General features: G+C 43.8%; 2 protein-coding genes across 6 annotated transcripts in view; one reads left to right on the forward strand and one right to left on the reverse strand.

The window, feature by feature from the left end:
- The window catches only part of FAM219A (family with sequence similarity 219 member A), a 95,762-nt gene extending 85,722 nt beyond the window's left edge, over positions 1–10,040 (reverse strand). The window contains exon 1 of one of the 3 annotated variants that reach the window (XM_048930802.1): positions 9,792–10,040. In XM_048930802.1, the coding sequence (XP_048786759.1) occupies positions 9,792–9,851 (60 nt within the window). In that variant the 5' untranslated portion in view covers positions 9,852–10,040. The remainder of the gene's footprint in view (positions 1–9,791) is intronic. The other 2 variants (XM_048930803.1, XM_048930801.1) reach the window with 2 other exon arrangements.
- Positions 10,041–10,103: 63 nt separating this feature from the next.
- The window catches only part of DNAI1 (dynein axonemal intermediate chain 1), a 136,020-nt gene continuing 128,134 nt past the window's right edge, over positions 10,104–17,989 (forward strand). For all 3 annotated transcript variants that reach the window (XM_048930797.1, XM_048930799.1, XM_048930800.1), the window contains exon 1: positions 10,104–10,300. In XM_048930797.1, coding sequence (XP_048786754.1) covers positions 10,268–10,300 — 33 coding nt within the window. In that variant the 5' untranslated portion in view covers positions 10,104–10,267. The remainder of the gene's footprint in view (positions 10,301–17,989) is intronic.

Genomic DNA, 17,989 nt, shown 5'->3' on the forward strand with positions numbered 1-17,989 from the left:
CAGAAATCAAAGTGAAGTGTTTGACCCTCAAAATGATTAAGAGTGGTTGCTTGAGATAACAGGACTTAGTGCAGTCAAGAATAAATTCATAGCCAGGTGCAGATTTGGAAGCTGAGAAGCTTCCAAAAAAAAAAAAAAAAAAAAAAAAAAGTGGCTTAACATGGGTTTCCCTGTCTATCAAAATCATCCATCGTCACTTAGCATCACAGCCATTGTAGAACTGCCATGGCTTACCAAAAAAAAAAAAAAAAAAAAAAGACAATACTTTTTTCTCATACAGAATCACAGAGCCACAGAAATGTAAGTGAAGTAAGTAAATCACCATCAAACTCATATCTCTCATGTCAGCATAAGCATTTTGAGTCTCTCCAGGCATGCTTTTGCTGTGGTATTAGCCACTAGCTCCTCCAGTCAGCCCCGCCATACAGGAACGTTGTACTAAATACTGCCCTAAGTATTAATTTTGTGGACAAAGAAGGGAAATCTTTGGTACTGTTCAAATCTACATCTATCATGGACTCCTAGTTTACAGAGCAGAGTTGAAAACAGACCTGGTCTCTCGGCAACACCAGCACATACACCCTCATTCTTACACCTAGACTGATCAACTAGCAGAGTCCTAGTTACTGAGCAGTGTTTAAGTACATAAACACATATGTAACATATATGTACACATACATACTACACTGTCTAACCAAGTACGGCCTACAGCCACAAAGCAAGCAGCAAGCTTCACACCTCTGCAAATCAAAACAAAAGCATCTGCAGATTCCTTAAGTGTCCTACCAGTAAACCTACTGGGACACTTTTTTTTTTGCTGGCTCGATGCCTACCTGAATAACTTTTTCCTCAAATTCAGAGCTTAATCTTAAAAAAATTCAATGTTGCAAATACAGAACCTTACTGCTAGTAATAGCTCATCTGACACGTGCCACTGCAGCACAAGGAAACTTTTTTTTGTGAAGGCATGGATTATAAATTACATGTGGTGAAATAATCCAAATGAAGCATTCTCCCATAACCAGATAATCTCTTTATAATAATTCTTACGTGCACAGCATGGATCATCTCAGTTGTTTTCACAATGACTTTGCCCTATTTTTTTTCAGGAGCTACAAGATATTCTTGTATCATGAAGAAACTTTTGTGGCACGTTGGCTAAAGCACATCCACTGAATAGTTAGGCTCTGCTGGAATAGTCAAAAAGGAGTAGTGTATCTTTTTATCCCACTGGAGCAAAAGAGAAATCATTAGTGCTTTAAAGAATACTAGACGATACCCTCAGGCTCTGCATTAACAACCCAGAGTAGCAACTTCTGGCAGATAAATGTTAGTGCAAATGTCATAACATATTTTCAGGAAGTGTTGTACTTCCCATGTCGTATACAACCCCCTCAATTTTAGGGTAGTAACAAAAACTATATCTAAACTCTACTTCTGACAAACAGATTTACGGAAAGTGGATCACATTAGCTAGCAGTTTCTCCAAGGTTTATCAGGTATAAGCAACCATATGTGAAGCGCAGTTTTTTCACACAGGATCGGTGACTTCCATCTTTAAAGCTGCAAAGATGCCATTCTAGCAGCAATTGTTGGGATGGCTATTCAAAGTTATTTCCTTATATAAAGAGGAAGGAAGATTCCAGAGATCTAGACAGACTACCAACCTGAAAGAGGTTGGTGGGGAGAAGGAGCAAAGGTTAAATCTTTCCCTGTATTATTTCACAATTCTGCTCAAGATTGTCTAGAGGTCAGGAATCCTAAACTTAAAATAAGCTTTTCCTGCTGCTTCTGTACCAGTTGGATCCTGTTAAATATTTGTTACACATTTGTCACTCGTGCAGCCATATAAGAACTTCTTCACTTCCACTCTTGATAGACTTTTGTTAATCTCAGCTTAAATCACAAGATCTAAAGATTAGAGTACACCTAATTCCCCTATTGCACAATTTGTCTCATGATATTGTCACAGGAACACTATGCATTGCTCCACACCCAAGACCCCTATTACAAACAAGCCATTTCACTAGGGGTGAACCTGCACTCCACCAGTGTGATCACCATGGGCCCCTCTCTCTGCACCAGCCAACAGTGACATCTGCAGAAGCCCTGTGTTTGTGGTGCTCAGCTGGAGAAAAAGCTTCAGCCATTAAAGACAGTGTTTCTTCTATTTGCATCACATGCATGTGGATGACAAGAAAATCATGTTTTCTCACACAAGAGTGCATTGTTTTTAGAAGCATCAGTCACATGATCCGGCAAGGCAAAAGCTCTGCAAGCAATGAAGGAACATTTCTACTTTTTTTTTCCCTCAATTAAAGCATTCTGTGCAATGCAGACCGCTCTTCTGTTTCTCAGGTCAGTCTGTTCAGACAGTTCCTTGGATGTCCAGCTTCTGTAGACTTCAGGAACAATTTTGAAAGTTGTTTTTTACCTCAGCTCAAGCTTCTTGCAACAACTAACCACAAGACAAGTTTCAGATTAAAACTTAAACCCTGGAATCAAGTTGTTGAGAATATTTCACCCCGTGAATACTTAAGTGGTAGATTTCTCTACTGCATCAACCAGTGCCTTTATCCTGAAAACAGACGACTGACAACATTTAGAGGTTTCTAACCACAGCCACAAACATTAGGACTTGGCTTACAGAACTGCCCTACCCATAAAGAAAGTGAACATTCTCTGAATAACTGAACATCATCATTAGGTTCCTGTGTATCTTGTTCAGTAGTCTATCAATATCAGTAGCACTTCAAGCAGCAGACTGGGTTTACTGGACTTGAGTAACTCTTGTAGAGCTTTTTGTTTGTTTTAAGACCTCAAAGATCATCTCACACCATATCAGAGCAAGACAGCAATAACCATATCTGTCAAGAACTCAGCTAGCAATTCAGGAGAGATTGTAGACTACACAGGAGTGGATCTGAATCCCCTAATCTCCTCCTTTAACAGAAATCAAACCTGCACGCTCTGAGATGCTCCAAGAAGCTGTGTTCCTGGAACTAGCTTGGCTCAAAACACAGAAGGGTCTTGTCTTTGACACCAAGACAGAGATTTGCTTACACTGAGGGCTGCAGCCAAACAAAACCTCAGACAAGACATAGTAAATCATTAATTTATTAGAATACAAGTATACTAAATCACCAACCTACATTCCCATGTAATCAGTAAAATGCATAAGACAGAGAGAAATGATGACCATTAGAACACCACTGCTGTGATGGATTCTTAGGAAAAGAGACTGTCTGTAGGATTTATTAGACTGAACACTACAGACCCAAAAGGTCAGCTGCTTGTATTAATGAATCTTATCAAGAAGGATACTGAAAAGATACCAAGAGAAACAGTGTCAGACAAGCATGAGACAAGACATTGTATCATGCTCATGCAGAAAGGATTCCTGTCTGATGGTCTGAACACCAAAAAACAAAAGCAAGACAGAAAAGATAAAACATCCTTTTCTGTAAGAACCTCAGAGAGGTGTGCAAGCAAGGTGATTTCCAGATAAATGATGAGAAAGTCTAGAACAATGTTCTTCCCTGCAGCACACCAAATCTAAAGGCTGTGGTCCAGCAGGCACATAGTGCTGTTTTCAACACCAGTTACGTGGCAGCTGTTGTCTGAGGACTTGACCTACCTTACAGCTTTGTTAGGTGTTTTGTCCACCAACTCCAGACAGATAGCTTGACAACCTCTGCAATAAAGATGCAGATACGCAGTGGAACTTACTAAGCTCAGGGAAGAACTTTAAAATGCTCTAGCAAAATAATCTGCTTGCAGGCAGAAGATACATCTTCACTAGACAGCTAGCCAGTACTACTGAACAGCTTTAAGACATAAGAAAAAATGCTCTCCATTTTCCCTTTGGGACAGCAAATAAGGTCTTGCACAGTAGGGTGAAGAAACTGCATTTCTCTAACATGTCTTTAAGAGTGTCAGTGGTCTTCTCCAGTGCTTCTGACCCTCAGCTTTATTACTGAAAATGACAAACTTATCTTAGTCCACAACTAAGAGGTCTTTGCCACTCGTTTAGTAAAAGCAATGAAGACATACCAGAATATGCCAAATGTACTTAAGAGAGCACTTCTTCCCAAAGAAGCAATGAGATTTGCAATCCTGTGAACTGATGGTGGATATTTCCCAAAGCCAAGCAGATTCCCCAGAAGTTTCTTCTCTTCAAAACTGAAGAAAATTTCCACCTACAATTTCATTTACTGCAGCTCACTGTCTCCAGGGTCAAAGCTGAGAAGAAAATGGTTGCTTTTTATTGTATGCTCAAAAAGGGGCACCATTCACCAAATAAGATTACAATTTAAATCTCAGAAAGAATAATGGTCAGGAAGTCTACACAGGGTTAGAGCTGGAACTGATTGATTTACTAGTTGCGAGTGGCTGCATCTACTAAGACGTCAATTTCAGTGACAGGTACAGAATAATTCTGCTGGGACCTTATAACCAAAATGATGCAAAGCTTCACAGAAGATGCATGGTGTGTGCAACACGAGGGGAAAGTGTAGACACATTTTGACAGAGTGACTGTGGAAAGTGACAGGAAATTGATCTGCATAGAAGCAGAAAGACAATTGCTCCAGCCAAGGTCTTAAAATGTCTGGAAGAAAACAGGCACACCACTGCGACTGACTGACTCCCAGCTGTGCCTTCAGCCAGCTCCCCACTTCACCTCCTACCCACAGCAAAGGCACTGATGAGGTCCCCTCATGTCTTCTTATCAAGTTCAGTCTTCAGTTTGACAGCAAGGACGACACGGATCCAGCAAGGACACACGTGCTCTACAGCCCCGTGGTGAGCTGAGAGCTTTCTTTGGATGAAAGCTGCAGAAGTAAAGGCATTTCCTCTCTTGCCCTGGAATTGTGCTCATCTTGACTGATTCCTTACTGACCTGACATTACTACTGGCTGAGAGAATATACAGCAATTTCTGCGCCAGAAGATGGTGTCACAGTAGATATTAACATCAAGCTACAGATAATGAGCTCCTGGGAGGTATGGAAGAATCCCAAGAGATTGTGCAAGTTTAATTCTCAGTTAAGTTCAAAGCACCTCTCTTTTAACACTTCACTCAGAAAAGGATCTCCCAACCTGACTGACAGAACAACTGCATTTGAAAGTTTGTGCAAAGCAATGGAAAAGAAGAAGCCCAGAGAGTCAGAGCTCCTGCACCCCAACAGGTCACCCTCATAGCAGCCGCCTGAGATCCGGCGCTAGAATGACTGCTCCAGTTTTACCTTGGCTTGGGGGAAGAACGAAATTGGTCCTATACCTACGCACTAAAGGCCTGATACAATACGTGGGAACAACCACAACGGAACAAAAGTACTCAGGGAGATTGTTTTTAAAACTACTGCTATAAATGACACTGCAGCACATCAAAACAGGTTGCGTAACTAAAAGCAGCTCCTCTGGAATATTTCTATTTCAGGACTCATAGTAATGGGCCATTATAAGCATCACGTACTGCAGGCATTTACAAAACATATAGCTGTGTAAGCCCCTGGCTACGTTACAGTGAATATACATAGGAATGACATTTTCATTTTAGAAGGCTTTTTCTTCTAGAAAGATGGGTTTCTTGTCTAGCTGCACTGGAGACCTAATGTTACATTAACATACTATTTCTAAGCCCTACAGGTATAACCTTTCATTTTGCTTATTAGTAACTCTAGCTTTTCTATTTCCAGCTGGAGAAAAAAAAAAAAAAAAAAAAAAAGACCTTAATACACAGCATAACTTCCCTGGCAGGAGATAGTCAATATTACCAAAAACTAAGAACACATTTAATAAGGACATGAAACACTGAATATCTGTCGGATAAAATTATAGCTCATTCTTGAAAAATTAAGAATTAAGAATTGTCCAATTTTTTTTTTTCCTTTTCTGCTTTTGGTTTTGATTTTCAGGGGAAAAAAAATACAATGTAGAAACACAATTTCTCTATCTTTAAATGTCCTGGAAATTTTACACCTCCAGGATCAGCACAGATTTGGCATTTTGGTTGGAAAGCCAACAGTGTTGCTGCAGGATGTGGTTAATAAAAATCCTTTGGTTACGTCAGTAATCAGAACTCAAGCTGCCAGCCCAGGAAACCAACCAGGCCATAACAGTTCAGAACAACATATAAGAACCATTAGCCCAATTTGTCTGAAGAGAGGTTCCATCTTCCAAGTGAACTGGGAGATTTCAAGAGAACTGGGAAATTAAAATATTGTCTTTCAGGTACCATTTTCACAAATGAAGCCAAAGTCTCAGCAGTTGGCAGAAAATCCCTTCTGAAGCTGCTGTGCTTTGGCAGGTGCTTACTTTAAGGAAAAGTCATAGTGATGCCCTTTTGCACTTTTACTCTTCTTGTGTTTTCATGCTAAGAACAGCAACTGCAAGAATGATGTCCAATCCAGTACCATCAGTTTGCTATCATACACCAGCCAGTTTGGGAAGGTCTCCACACAGCAGAATCCAACATGTAATCCCACTGTGTTTTGCTCAGTACGTTTCATTTTAACAAGAAGAATAAGCATTTTGCAAGAGTTTAGCCTACAGCACACAAAGCGCTTATAAAATCACAAGGAAAGCATGTAAGGTAGGCCTACAAATAATTCCAGGCTTCCTCATTCCTATTTCAGAGCTCTTTAATGCTCTTCCTCCACATCATCCTTACTGTGTGAGTGCTGCAGAAATACTGAGTTTGAGGCCTCACCACATTACACATCTCAGCCATGCTGGAAACTGTTCTTATCTGAAAACAACTTGCTACCCAGCAGCTACTGGGGAGCTCTTTTTTGTGAGCACAGAAGGATTGTGACCAGACAGAGATCAGATCTGTATTCAAGAAATGTTTAGACGTTGTACTAACGGACATGGTTTAGTGGAAAAATACTGGTGGTAGATGGATGGCTGGAGTGGATCACCTTGGAGGTCTTTTGCAACCTTGGTGATTCTGTGAAAGAGAAAATAATTAGAACAGAGTTTCCACAGTTGAGCTTACATCATGATGATAGACAAGACGTGATACTGAAGTGTTAGAAGTAAACAAGACCCCAGGTATATTAATTTCTATTAATTTGAAGACACAATTGTTTTGGAGGTGGAAGCCAAGAGCCACCAGCCTCCAAGACAGGAATCTGGAATCAGGACCATCCTACTCTCACAGAACGTAGTACGACAAAATCAAAATATGCAGAGTAATCTGTCTTGCAAAGATGTGAAACACTGGGCATGACCTGATCCTATGAACTAGCAACATTTAGTCAGGGTCTGTCAGCCGTCCTGCCCATCTATCTGCAACAACTCTGCCTCATTAAGACCTGCACTGCACTTTTCCTCAGGTTGGCATTAGAGTACAGCACTTCCCATAAAACATTTGTAGGACTGAAGCAGAATCAAGACAATTTGTGTGACTCAGCAATGCTTATTCAGACAAACTGAAAAGGGGGAAGGGAATGACTGCTTCATAGCTTCACATCACTGCAACTGAAGGAAGGTCAGGGGAACTGCAGAGACTGAGGCTGAGACTCCAGGACCTCTGGAGGCCACCTGGCCCAAGCCTCACCTTGGGCAGAGACCCCTAAAGACAGCTGCCCAGAAGACTTCTGAGCATCTCCCAGGAAGGACACTGTGCCTTTGCTTGACAGAGATACACTCAACAAGTAGGGTATGCGATAAGTGCACATCAGCTTGAATAGATGGGTTTCTTCCCCAGTGCAAGTGCTAGAAGCTAAAGAACCAAACAGTAAAAAACGTGGAAATGTTTTCACCAAATTTATCAACACTGTCACCCCGATCAATAACGTATCAGGGGAAGGTTTGGACATTCCATGGGCTTGGAAAGGCTTCAGACTATATTCAAACACAGTTTTCCCTAAGCATTTACCAGCTATATATTTCCTAATTCTGAAGAAACCTGGCTTTCAGGTCAGATCTGGAAAGCTAGCTCTACTTGAACCCTTTAGATGCAGAAAATACCGTCAGACATCTTCATCCTTTAAATTGGACTGAGATGCAGAGGTTACTTTGTACTTTAAAGCATAAAGAGGAATGGCATAAGAAGTAACCTCCATACAATGAAGCAGCAGCATGGGCAGAGCTCAGTTGCCCAAGCAAACTACTATAGCAAACTACAGCCAAATTCCAAACTTCCTGTTTCTCACAAGAAACAATCCTTGCTTGCAAGGTACCACCCAGGAGCTATGAAGCAGAAAATGCTTTGTATGTCACGTGTCTGAGGCTATTGCTAGCATTTCCAGGCACATGGAAGAATCTCACAGCACCCACTCACTGCAGCTGACCATCACATACATCAGTTTTCACTATAAGCACCATTATTTAGAAGTCAACTGAAATTGTGAAGAACAGGAAGAAAACCTGTTTGAATGTGGCTTTGGAGTAATTTCTAAAAATATGTAAAATCTCTTTGTGGCATTTTCCAAAGTGTTGATTGCCGAAGAAGGGAAGGAAACATAGTTAAACTTACCATCACTGATGCATGATATGCCATCCTACCTTCTCCTGTTTTTGCTGGGTGTAGAAAATTGCAAATGTTTTAGAAAATGTTTAAGAGGTGTTTTTCTCATTTGTTTGTTTCTCTACTTGTAGGTTTTTTTTTTGTTTTGGTTTGTTTGGTTTTTTTTTTTTTTTTTTTTTTTTTGCTGTTGTTGTTGTTTTTGTTTTGGCCTGCCAGCAGATTTACCAAAGCTTCTCACTGTCACAGCAACAGGAATAATAAGGAGCAGCCTTGCCATATCTTCTGCTGGACAAAGTAGGGCATGCAGCAAGCCCACTTTGCACAGTTTTCTTCCCCACCATGAAAGCTACAGCTAAAGAACCAAACAATAGTCACAAAAAGAAACAAAACTAAAAATACATTCAAAACGTGTCAAGTCCCACTACAAGGAATGCATTTTTCTTAGCAGTCAGAAGTTTGTAGACCTTCACAGGAAGGGTCCTCCTGTTCACAAGGCACTTGCTTTGTTCTCAGTGCTTAGCTGCAACAAGAGACCAAGATACACCAACACCAAGCTGCCAGCACTCCGATGTTCCAGCAGCCTCAGAAAGCATCCTAAACGCTAATTCCGACCTGCTAGTGACCCACCCTCACCTGCTATCAGGAGGATCTGCACACGTATCTCGTGAAGGCTCTTTCAGCTCTCCAAACATCCCATCCCGCACCACGAGGATGGAATTGGCTTATCCAGGTGCCAAAGGGAATCAGCATCCCGGCGGTGCGGGAGGGTGTGGGTGGAAAGCACAGGACAGCACACAGCACAGCGAGCCCTCCAGGCGCGGAGCGGCGTTTCCCCGAGGCGCAGGCACCCATTGTGCCAACGTCTCCGCCGCTCGCTCACCGCTTGAGCACAATCAAAGCGCAAAACATCCCGGAATGAAAGAGAAAAAAAAAAAAAAAAAAAAAAAAAACAACAAAAAAAGAAAACAAAACAAAACAAAAAAAAAACCAAAAACCACCCAGCACAAAGACATCCCTCGGCGTGAGGAAAAATAGAATAAAAATAAAACCAACTCACACCCGCACAGGCTTTATTTTGAGATGCACAACTTTACGCGAGCGCAGCTCTCCCGACGGAGCGCTCCTCCCCGCCGTTCCCTCACCCCCCGCCGTGACACAGCAGCACCCGCCCGGCCGGCCGCTGAGGTACGGCCGTTACATAACGGCCCCCCGGCACTGCCCTCCCCTCCCCCCCTCCGCTGCCGTTTCCCACCCCCTCGCATTGAGGCGAAGCGGCGGCGGCTCCCGGGCACGGCGCGGCCCCGCCCGCCCCTCACCAGCGGCTGCATCTCGGCGCGCACGGCGGGCACCTGGAACCGGTCTATCTCCTCCATCATGGTGGCGGCGGGGGCGGGCGGGAAGGTCGCGGGGCTCCTCGCGCTGCCGGGCTGCTCGGCTCCTCAGGATGCTGCCGCTGCCGATACTGCCGCCGCCGCCGCCCTGCGCGGCTGCTGCCTCATCGCCGCCGCCGCTCGCTGCCGCGGTGACTCAGCCGCACCGCTTCCGGGTCCGGCTCCGACGCCCCGCCCTCTTCTTTGCATACTTGAAGAGGCGTGGCCCCGGGACGAGAGCATCCGGGCCCGGCCCCGCCCTCCGGAACGTAACCGCTCCGCGTCTCCAGGAGCGGGGAAAGGTTGGAAACGGTCCCGCGGCCGCTTCCGGCGCGTTGCCATGGCTGCCGCTATCAACTTCCGGTCAGCCGGCGGCGGTTAGAGGCGCGTGGTGGTCGTGAGGCGTAGCCGTGCGCAGAGCTATGCCGGCCAAAGCGGGCGACAGGCAGCGGCAGGTAAGGGCCTGTCCATGGGGGGACTCGTAGCGCGGCGGCGCGGCCTCGCGTGGGATGGCGCAGCGGTGACATCACTGCTGACCGCTACCGCAGGTTCCCTACACTGGGGTGCGGTAGAAAGCACGCAGGTGGGTTTGACTGTCTCCAGAGATGGAGACTCCACAGCCAGGGCAGCCCGTTCCTGTGCCATGTCACCCTCACTGTTCCTAGGGAACTTCCTGTGTGTGCCCGTTGTCCCTGTCCTGTCACTGGGCACCACCAAAGCGAGCCCAGCCCCGTCCTCTGGACATTCACACTTTAGATATTTATGAACAGATCCCCCCTCAGCCTTCTCTTCTACAGGCCCAGGTCTCTCTTAGAGGATGGGTCCTTCATCATCTCTCTGACACCTGCACTTTCACTGGTATTTCTGTGTACTGCCAATCTCTTCATTCAAGGAGGTGATCTGAGACAGCCATCACAGCATCCCTAAGGGAAGGTCATGGCTGGCCTGTCTGGTGGCTTTCAGTGACGAGGTGATGGCATCAGTGGACAAAGGCAACTGATGTGGTCTACCTGGACTTGTGCAAAGCCTTTGACGTGGTCCCCTGCCACCTTCTTATCTCCAAACTGGAGAGATTTGAAGGGTGGTCTATTTAGTGGGTAAAGGATTGGTTGGATGGTCACAGCAAGAGGCCATTGGCTCAATGTCCAGGTGGAACGAGTGGTGTCCCCCTGGGGTTCATCCTGTGGTTGGTGCTCTTCAGCATCTTTGCTAATGGCCATGGGATTGAGTGTACTCAGCAAGTTTGTTGATGGCACCAAGCTGAGTGGTGCACTTGACAAAAGAAAAGAAAAGACCACCATCCAGAGGGTCCTGAGCAGGGCCAAAAAGTGGACCCATGAGTACCTAAAGGAATTCAACAAGGCCAAGTGCAATGAGTTGCACTTGGGTTGGCACAATCTCAGATATGAATACAGACTGGAAGAAGAACACATTGTGAGCAGCCCTGTGGAGAAAGACTTGAGGGCCCAAATGAATGAAAAGCTGGACATGAGCCAGCAGTGTGTGCTTGTGGGCCGGAAGGCCAACAGTATCCTGAATTGCATCAAAAAAGGAGTAGCCAGCAGGGAGAGGGAGGTGATTGCTCCCTTCTACTCTGCTCTCATGAGGCCCCATCTGGAGTACTGCATCTAGATCTGGGGCCAACAGTACAGCAAGAATGCAGAGCTGTTAGAGTGGATCCAGAGGGAGGCCATGAAGATGATCTGAGGGCTGGAGCACCTGTCCTATGAAGAAAGATTGAGAGAGCTGCCCTTGTCTAAACAGGAGAGGAGAAGGCTCTGGGAAGACCTCACTATGGTCTTCCAGCTTGAAGAAAGCTTATGTAAGTCTCTTCCAAGGGCCCTGGCTTTAGCAAATCCAAGGCTGAACCTCCTCCCAGGTACTCCATGATTGCCCACAGCTTGGTGCCCTTCAAGTAGGAGCCATAATACTGGGTGATGTAGGGACTGTCACACTGGCTGAGCACTGTAATCTCTTGCTGAATGTCCTCAATTTCATTCTCAGCCTCCTCCAGATCAATAATCTTGATAGCAACCACCTCCTTGGTGCGGTTGTCGACCCCTTTATACACTTCACCAAACGATCCTTTGCCAAGGCCAGTGAGGCCAGTCTCTTTTCAGTGGTACGTGGAGACAGGACAAGGGGAGGTGGACATAAGCTGCAGCATAGGAAGTTCCACACAAATGTGTGCAAGAACTTCTTTACGGTGAGGTGACGGAGCACTGGAACAGGCTGCCCAGGGAGGTGGTGGAGTCTCCTTCTCTGGAGATGTTCAAGACCTGCCTGGATGCCTACCTGTGCGACCTGCTGTAGGGAACCTGCTTTGGCAGGGGGGTTGGACTCGATGATCTCTGGAGGTCCCTTCCAACCCCTACAATTCTGTGATTCTGTGATTCTTATAAGCAGGAGGGAGACTGAATTTTTACACATTCTAATAGTGCCAGAACAAGGAGGAATTAATTTAAACTAAAAGAGAGGAAACTTAGGTTAGATGTTAGGAGAAAACTCTTTACTCAGAGGTAAAGGTGAGGCACTGAAACAGGTCGCCCAGAAAAGCTGTGGGTGCCCCATCCTTGGAGGCATTCAGAGCTGGCATGGATGGCACCCTGGGCAACCTGACTTAGTGCCTACAAATAGGAGTTGGAACTGGATGATCTTTAAGGTCCCCTTCAACCTAAGCCATGCTATGATTGTGCACCCCACACTGTGCAACCGCAATGTTATGTTCTGTGAGATCGCAGCAGATTTCCAGGCGGTATGATGTCATGCCACGTCAGAGCTGTAACAGCATGGAGTTCCCTTGTGGGTCAGGTTTTAGTGCACATGAGATGTTCCCACACTGAGACCCTTTCAAAGACAGAACTAGCATGTTGAAATCTGTTTTTAAAAATTAAAAAAAAAAAAAAAAAAGCATATTGTACATAGCTTTTGTCAGTTTCTTTTTGTTTTACTCTTTGGTCTCTCAGTTCAGGCAATGAAATTAGATTGTCTCTGAACTGATAAGGACCTAACCCTGCTCTGGGGTCAGCAGTATGGGTGAATGTATGTCCATTGATCTTACTGCATGCTTCAGGCTTTGCATTGGCATGGCAGGCTGCCCACATACTCCACCTTGCAGGAGGAAGGGCTCAGGTACCTTCACTCCTGTATCTCATGTACTGCTGTAGTATCAAGGTGTTTGACTTAAAATCAGGAGGCAATTTGGCAGGTAAAACCTTTTCCTTAATAGATTTTGATCAATCCCAACATTATTTGATCTCTAAGGGGTAAAAAAGGGATTAGCATAGGTAATCCTGAAGTGACCCAGAACAAGCAGCCTGCTTCCTCAATCCAGACTGTCTGCTAGCAAACTGTAACTGACAAGGAAAGGTGAAGGTGAACGAGGGACAGATGAAAGTATTCAAAGCTGTGAGATGGTATCTGGAATCCCCAGACAAGCTTCAGTGATCTGAGTGCTGAGGGCAGCAGCTCTTTCAGGGTACGTGCAACAACAAAGGAGCAGAAACCATTGCTTGTCTTTCCTCATGTAGTCCTCTTTATGGCCAAGTAACTTCTGTTTAGCCAAGAGCGACTGATCTGTACTACAGTTTGTCTACACAATGACTGTATATAGTTTGCATAGACCTATACAATTCATGAAGCTTGAGTCAGCTAAAGGTAGCAGAGCTAGACTGGATCTGCCAGCTCCTGCAGCTGAGGACTAAGAACCACTACCTAAGTGGTTCTTCATAGGCTTGATGTCTTTGGAGCCATTTCATTTTTTTTCTGCACATCTGGTTATAGGGCTTCTGGACTTTGGGGCTGAAAAAAGCAACAGAGAGGATCACTGTAACTTTTGTAATGCTTCTACTAAGAAGTACAGTTGTTGAGTTACAAAGGCTTTAAAAAGTTCACAAAGTACTGGAATTCAGAACCAAAGACTGCATTCAGTCCTTGATAATAAAGATGTTTATGCAAGATTGTAAAACCCAGTGATAATAATAAGGATATAAACTAAACTTGGGGTTAAATATTTTGCACTGAATTCCAGTTTCTCTTAGCTTTAGAATTTCTATATAAGCATTTTCAATCATTTTCAGTAACCTTTATCTCAAGGATTTTTAAATGTCTAGATTTTCATTCACATGTTATTTGAAAAGCTTAATTAATGTTCTGAAAAGGCGTTCGGTTCATTTTAATGTGCTTGAAACATCATGAACTGTTTAAAGTCTGGATTTTTGGCTTCTCACATAACTTTCATTACCATAAGTGAAGAGAAAATAATTTTAACCTGCCCTGTATTTCCTTGCCTACGTTTGCCTTGTGCTTGTTAAATATGACTGCTGTTTCACGTACTTTCATCTACAAGAATTTTCTTGCCTTGGAGGAATTGTGTGCATCACGACTTGGCTTTGCAGTCCAGAATCTTCTGTCTCATTTCCACCGATTTAAAAGCGAGCCCATGTCACAGGGGCAGTGAGAGTCCTGGCAGGGATGGCTATGCCTCTGCACCACTCGCTGCACTGTCAGGGCCTGATCTGTATTTACTGTGGCCTGGTGGCTACTATAAAATCAACTGGTGAGTCAAGGTCTAGATCTCAATTCTTGCCAAGAAAATCTGTTTTGAAAATAAATGCACTTCTATCTCAGGCACACGCCTACTCTCTGCTAATGTTCATAGTGAGGCAGGAAACAAGCCAGCTACTTGCCTATGAGATGATGTTTTTTCTACTGAGCATAATTTCCTGTCTTTCCATTCTTGTCTCTCTCATTGCAAATTCTCCTCTAAGCACTATGGTCTTTTCACCTGTCCCTGTGCTTTTCATTCCTCTGATCTATTTTCTATATATTTCTTTGTTCTGCTATGCCTCCCAGGATTTTTTTGCTGACTGCTTTGCCTTTGAAATTTTTCTCCCTGAGATTGTTCTCAAAGCTGAGGTAGTTACCTGAACATTACCTGTTTCTTTCCTTTGTCATGTGTCACTTCCAGTCCCTCCTTCTTTTTCATGGCCGTGTGCTCTTCAAGTGCTTTGTAATCAATTCTTTTTCTTCTTTTCCCTTTTAGGTGGTGGTTGCCTGTCCTTCTTCTGTGCCTGTCTTTTATTTTCTCTCTCTTCTGACATCAGTTTCTTGCTTTATTTCATTCTTTTGTCTGTTCATCCTAGTGACTTCAGCCTTTGGTTCAGTCTCCAGCCACCTGATATTGTTTTGTTTATTTTTGAATGGAATCTCCCGTGTCCTTGGATGAAAATATGCCAGAAGGTCAGAGATGAAGGCAGTAGATGAAGTGAAGTGGATTGAAAATGAATCTTTTAATGTGACTTGAACCTTTATTAGAAGCATCATTAGGCTTTGGTATGTTTGTGGATATTAATAAGAAGCATTCCAGTATGCCTCGATCCATGTGTTTACAGTGCAGCTTTGTAAATAATAAGACTTTTGTATTCTGTGTACTTCACTAACATCCTTCCTTTCTGATCTGAAATTTGTTACATACCATTAAGACCCACAGCATTTTGAGAAAGTGCAGAATTATGGAAGGGTATTGGACAATGTTTCTAATCAGGCTGAGATGGATGGAAGAATTAGGTTCTCAGCTCTCTTGAAAAGGAGATCCTGAGTATGACATACTGGACACTCTGAGGTATAATGTTTTAAAAATACAAACCTTGTGTGGTATGTACAAGAGCTAGCAGAAAGTTGTTGGTAAGGCATGGGACTTCAATCTGTTGGCCCTGTGCACGGTCCCTGGTGTGCTGAAGATTCATAAAAACTGTTATTTTAAACATGGTTGTCAGGTATGGTGTTGAAGGTGTAGCTTGTGCTGGATCCAGAGTTCCAGTTCTTTATTTTGTGGCTCATCCTTGCTTTCTGCAGTGGAGTGTACCCAGTGCTGCTACGTTCTTCCATGGCTGAGCCCACTGATTTGCCTATGGTTTCTTAGCTGACACTGCATACATCTCTTTTTATTTTCAGTAGGTAAAACTAGATTTCCTAGATTGCCACAAAGGGTCAATGCTGCTGTCAGAAGGAGGTAACTTGTGCTCTGTTAAGAAAAGTTCTGAATTTGGACAGCAAGGCGTTCCTCCTTACTCTTGACACACTGGCTTGTCCGCACTGACAGTGTCAGCAACTTTTTTTTTGCTGCTCAGCAAGTTGCCAAGGAGGGACAGAGAGGCCCCCTCCCCAAAATGCAGCCAGCAGACACATACTTTCTGCAAGCACAGCCTTTAAGGTCCTTGTTGGCTGTTAGGTATGCATGAAACCATCCATGAAATATAAAATAAACACTTTGTTTGGTGTCACTTTAAAATGTCTTGGCAAACAGCACTTAAATTGGCATCCCTACTGATGTAAATGGATGTCTGCTGCAGAGCAGGCCACAAGTCGTTCTGCTTCCCTTGGCTTTGTTTTCGTGCCATACTAATCTGCTCATTTTGCCAAGTGGTATTTTACTATGGAGACTGCTAATATTCAAAACAAGAATAGAAAGCTAGCAGGAGATTATTAAACAGTTTTACAGAAAATTCAAGTCCACTGCTTATAATGACTCTCCCTCTTCTCCTTTAGAATCCTACAAGGAATTCCGTTCTTTTTTTCCCCTTGACTTGCTAACCTATTTGCTGAGCTCCAGAGGAAGCAGGAATGATGATGTCCATGCTCAGGAAGATAAGTAACCTTAACAGGAGCGTTCTGTGATTGCTCAGCCTTGCAGTCTGATTGTCTTCTGAGAACAGTTGGTGTGGGGAGCAGAAAGGCTGCCTGCATATCTCTTTAAAATCTTAAAAAATATTTAGGCTGGGTTTGTCAGTGTTCCGCAATGGGCTTTCCATTAATAGGTAATCAATTTGCAGCCTTTGGAAGATTTGCCTAATATGAACTAAGTTCAGTTTTGTAGAAACTCCATCATCCCTGCTGAGTTCTTTGGTGTTTTAGGCAGGATCTGCAAATCCAGGTGTGCTGTACCCACTCTATTCTTTAACAACAAGGAGAAATTTCATGTTACTCAAGGAGTTGTTGTACAGTGGTGTGCCTGGCTCCTCATCTTATTATGTATGTGTGGTGGCCAGTTGTAAGAGCTGGTGTGGACGAGGTGGTCTAAGCTGAAGTGAAGGGGAAGGAGGAACCACTCAGCAAAGGCGGTAGTGAGGAGCCTTGTCCTGACAGGAGGAGAGCGTTCATGCTGGCGTGGTTGTGGCTCCTACCTGATTAATCAGGGCAGGCCTTGGGTCAGCTTGTGAGTGGCACAGACATTTTTCCAGAAGGATTTCTGCAGCTGTGACTGGAGGGTTTGACCTGGTTATTAAATGAACACTTGCTCATGAGAGTAAATCTCTTCTTTCTTTGACAGCAGGATGATTTATTTACCATCAGCACTGCCACTGACAATTCAGAGGTTTAATGCAGTGTAAGATGAAATAACGAAGCAGTAGGGCCTTACAAAATGTCTGTTAAAAAGGAACCAGACATGTCTGGAAACCAGATGACTTGTAAAAAGCTTCAGAGCTTTTGCTGTTCATCAGGAAGGCAGGTACCCATTGTTCTGTCCATTTTATATAAAATCAGTGGATGAGTCTAGGATCAGCAATGGGCGGCTGTCACATCACTAACAGAAAGAGAGAGTAATAATCGCTGTGGATAGAATAAGTAAGATCCATGAGACGTGAATGGATGGCTGTGTACGTTTCTTTATTTTCTTTCTGTCCAGGCAGAAGTACGTTAATTCCAAGGTGTCGAGGGCAAAACTTTCATAAAACTGCCATTACATGTTTGTAATGCAGATGCAAATACAGGACAGCTTTTCCTAAATGCCAGCCTTAAAGTGCTTCTTTGATACACAGCAGTGTCCCTTGGAAAGTGATAATTTGCTTGTTCTTATTATAATGTTCTTATTTTATACTTAAAATTATTTAGAATAATTTCACTTGGAGACAGTCGAAGCACTCAACCTAAAAATAGAGTTAGAAATGCTTTCTGGAGAGGTCAGCAACAGGAAAACTTCCTGCTGAAGGCTTGATTCTGCCCGTTTCCATCTCTTGTTGGCTTGTCTGCAGCAGAGGGAGCTGAAGCAAGGAAAAGGAAAATTAAGTGGCATTTAAAGCATCAGTTTTCAGCTGTTTCTTCTCTTCAGCTGCATCATCCTGTTAGATTACTGTATCTTTGCC

Source organism: Lagopus muta, chromosome Z (assembly GCF_023343835.1).
Source record: "Lagopus muta isolate bLagMut1 chromosome Z, bLagMut1 primary, whole genome shotgun sequence".
Taxonomy (NCBI): domain Eukaryota; kingdom Metazoa; phylum Chordata; class Aves; order Galliformes; family Phasianidae; genus Lagopus; species Lagopus muta.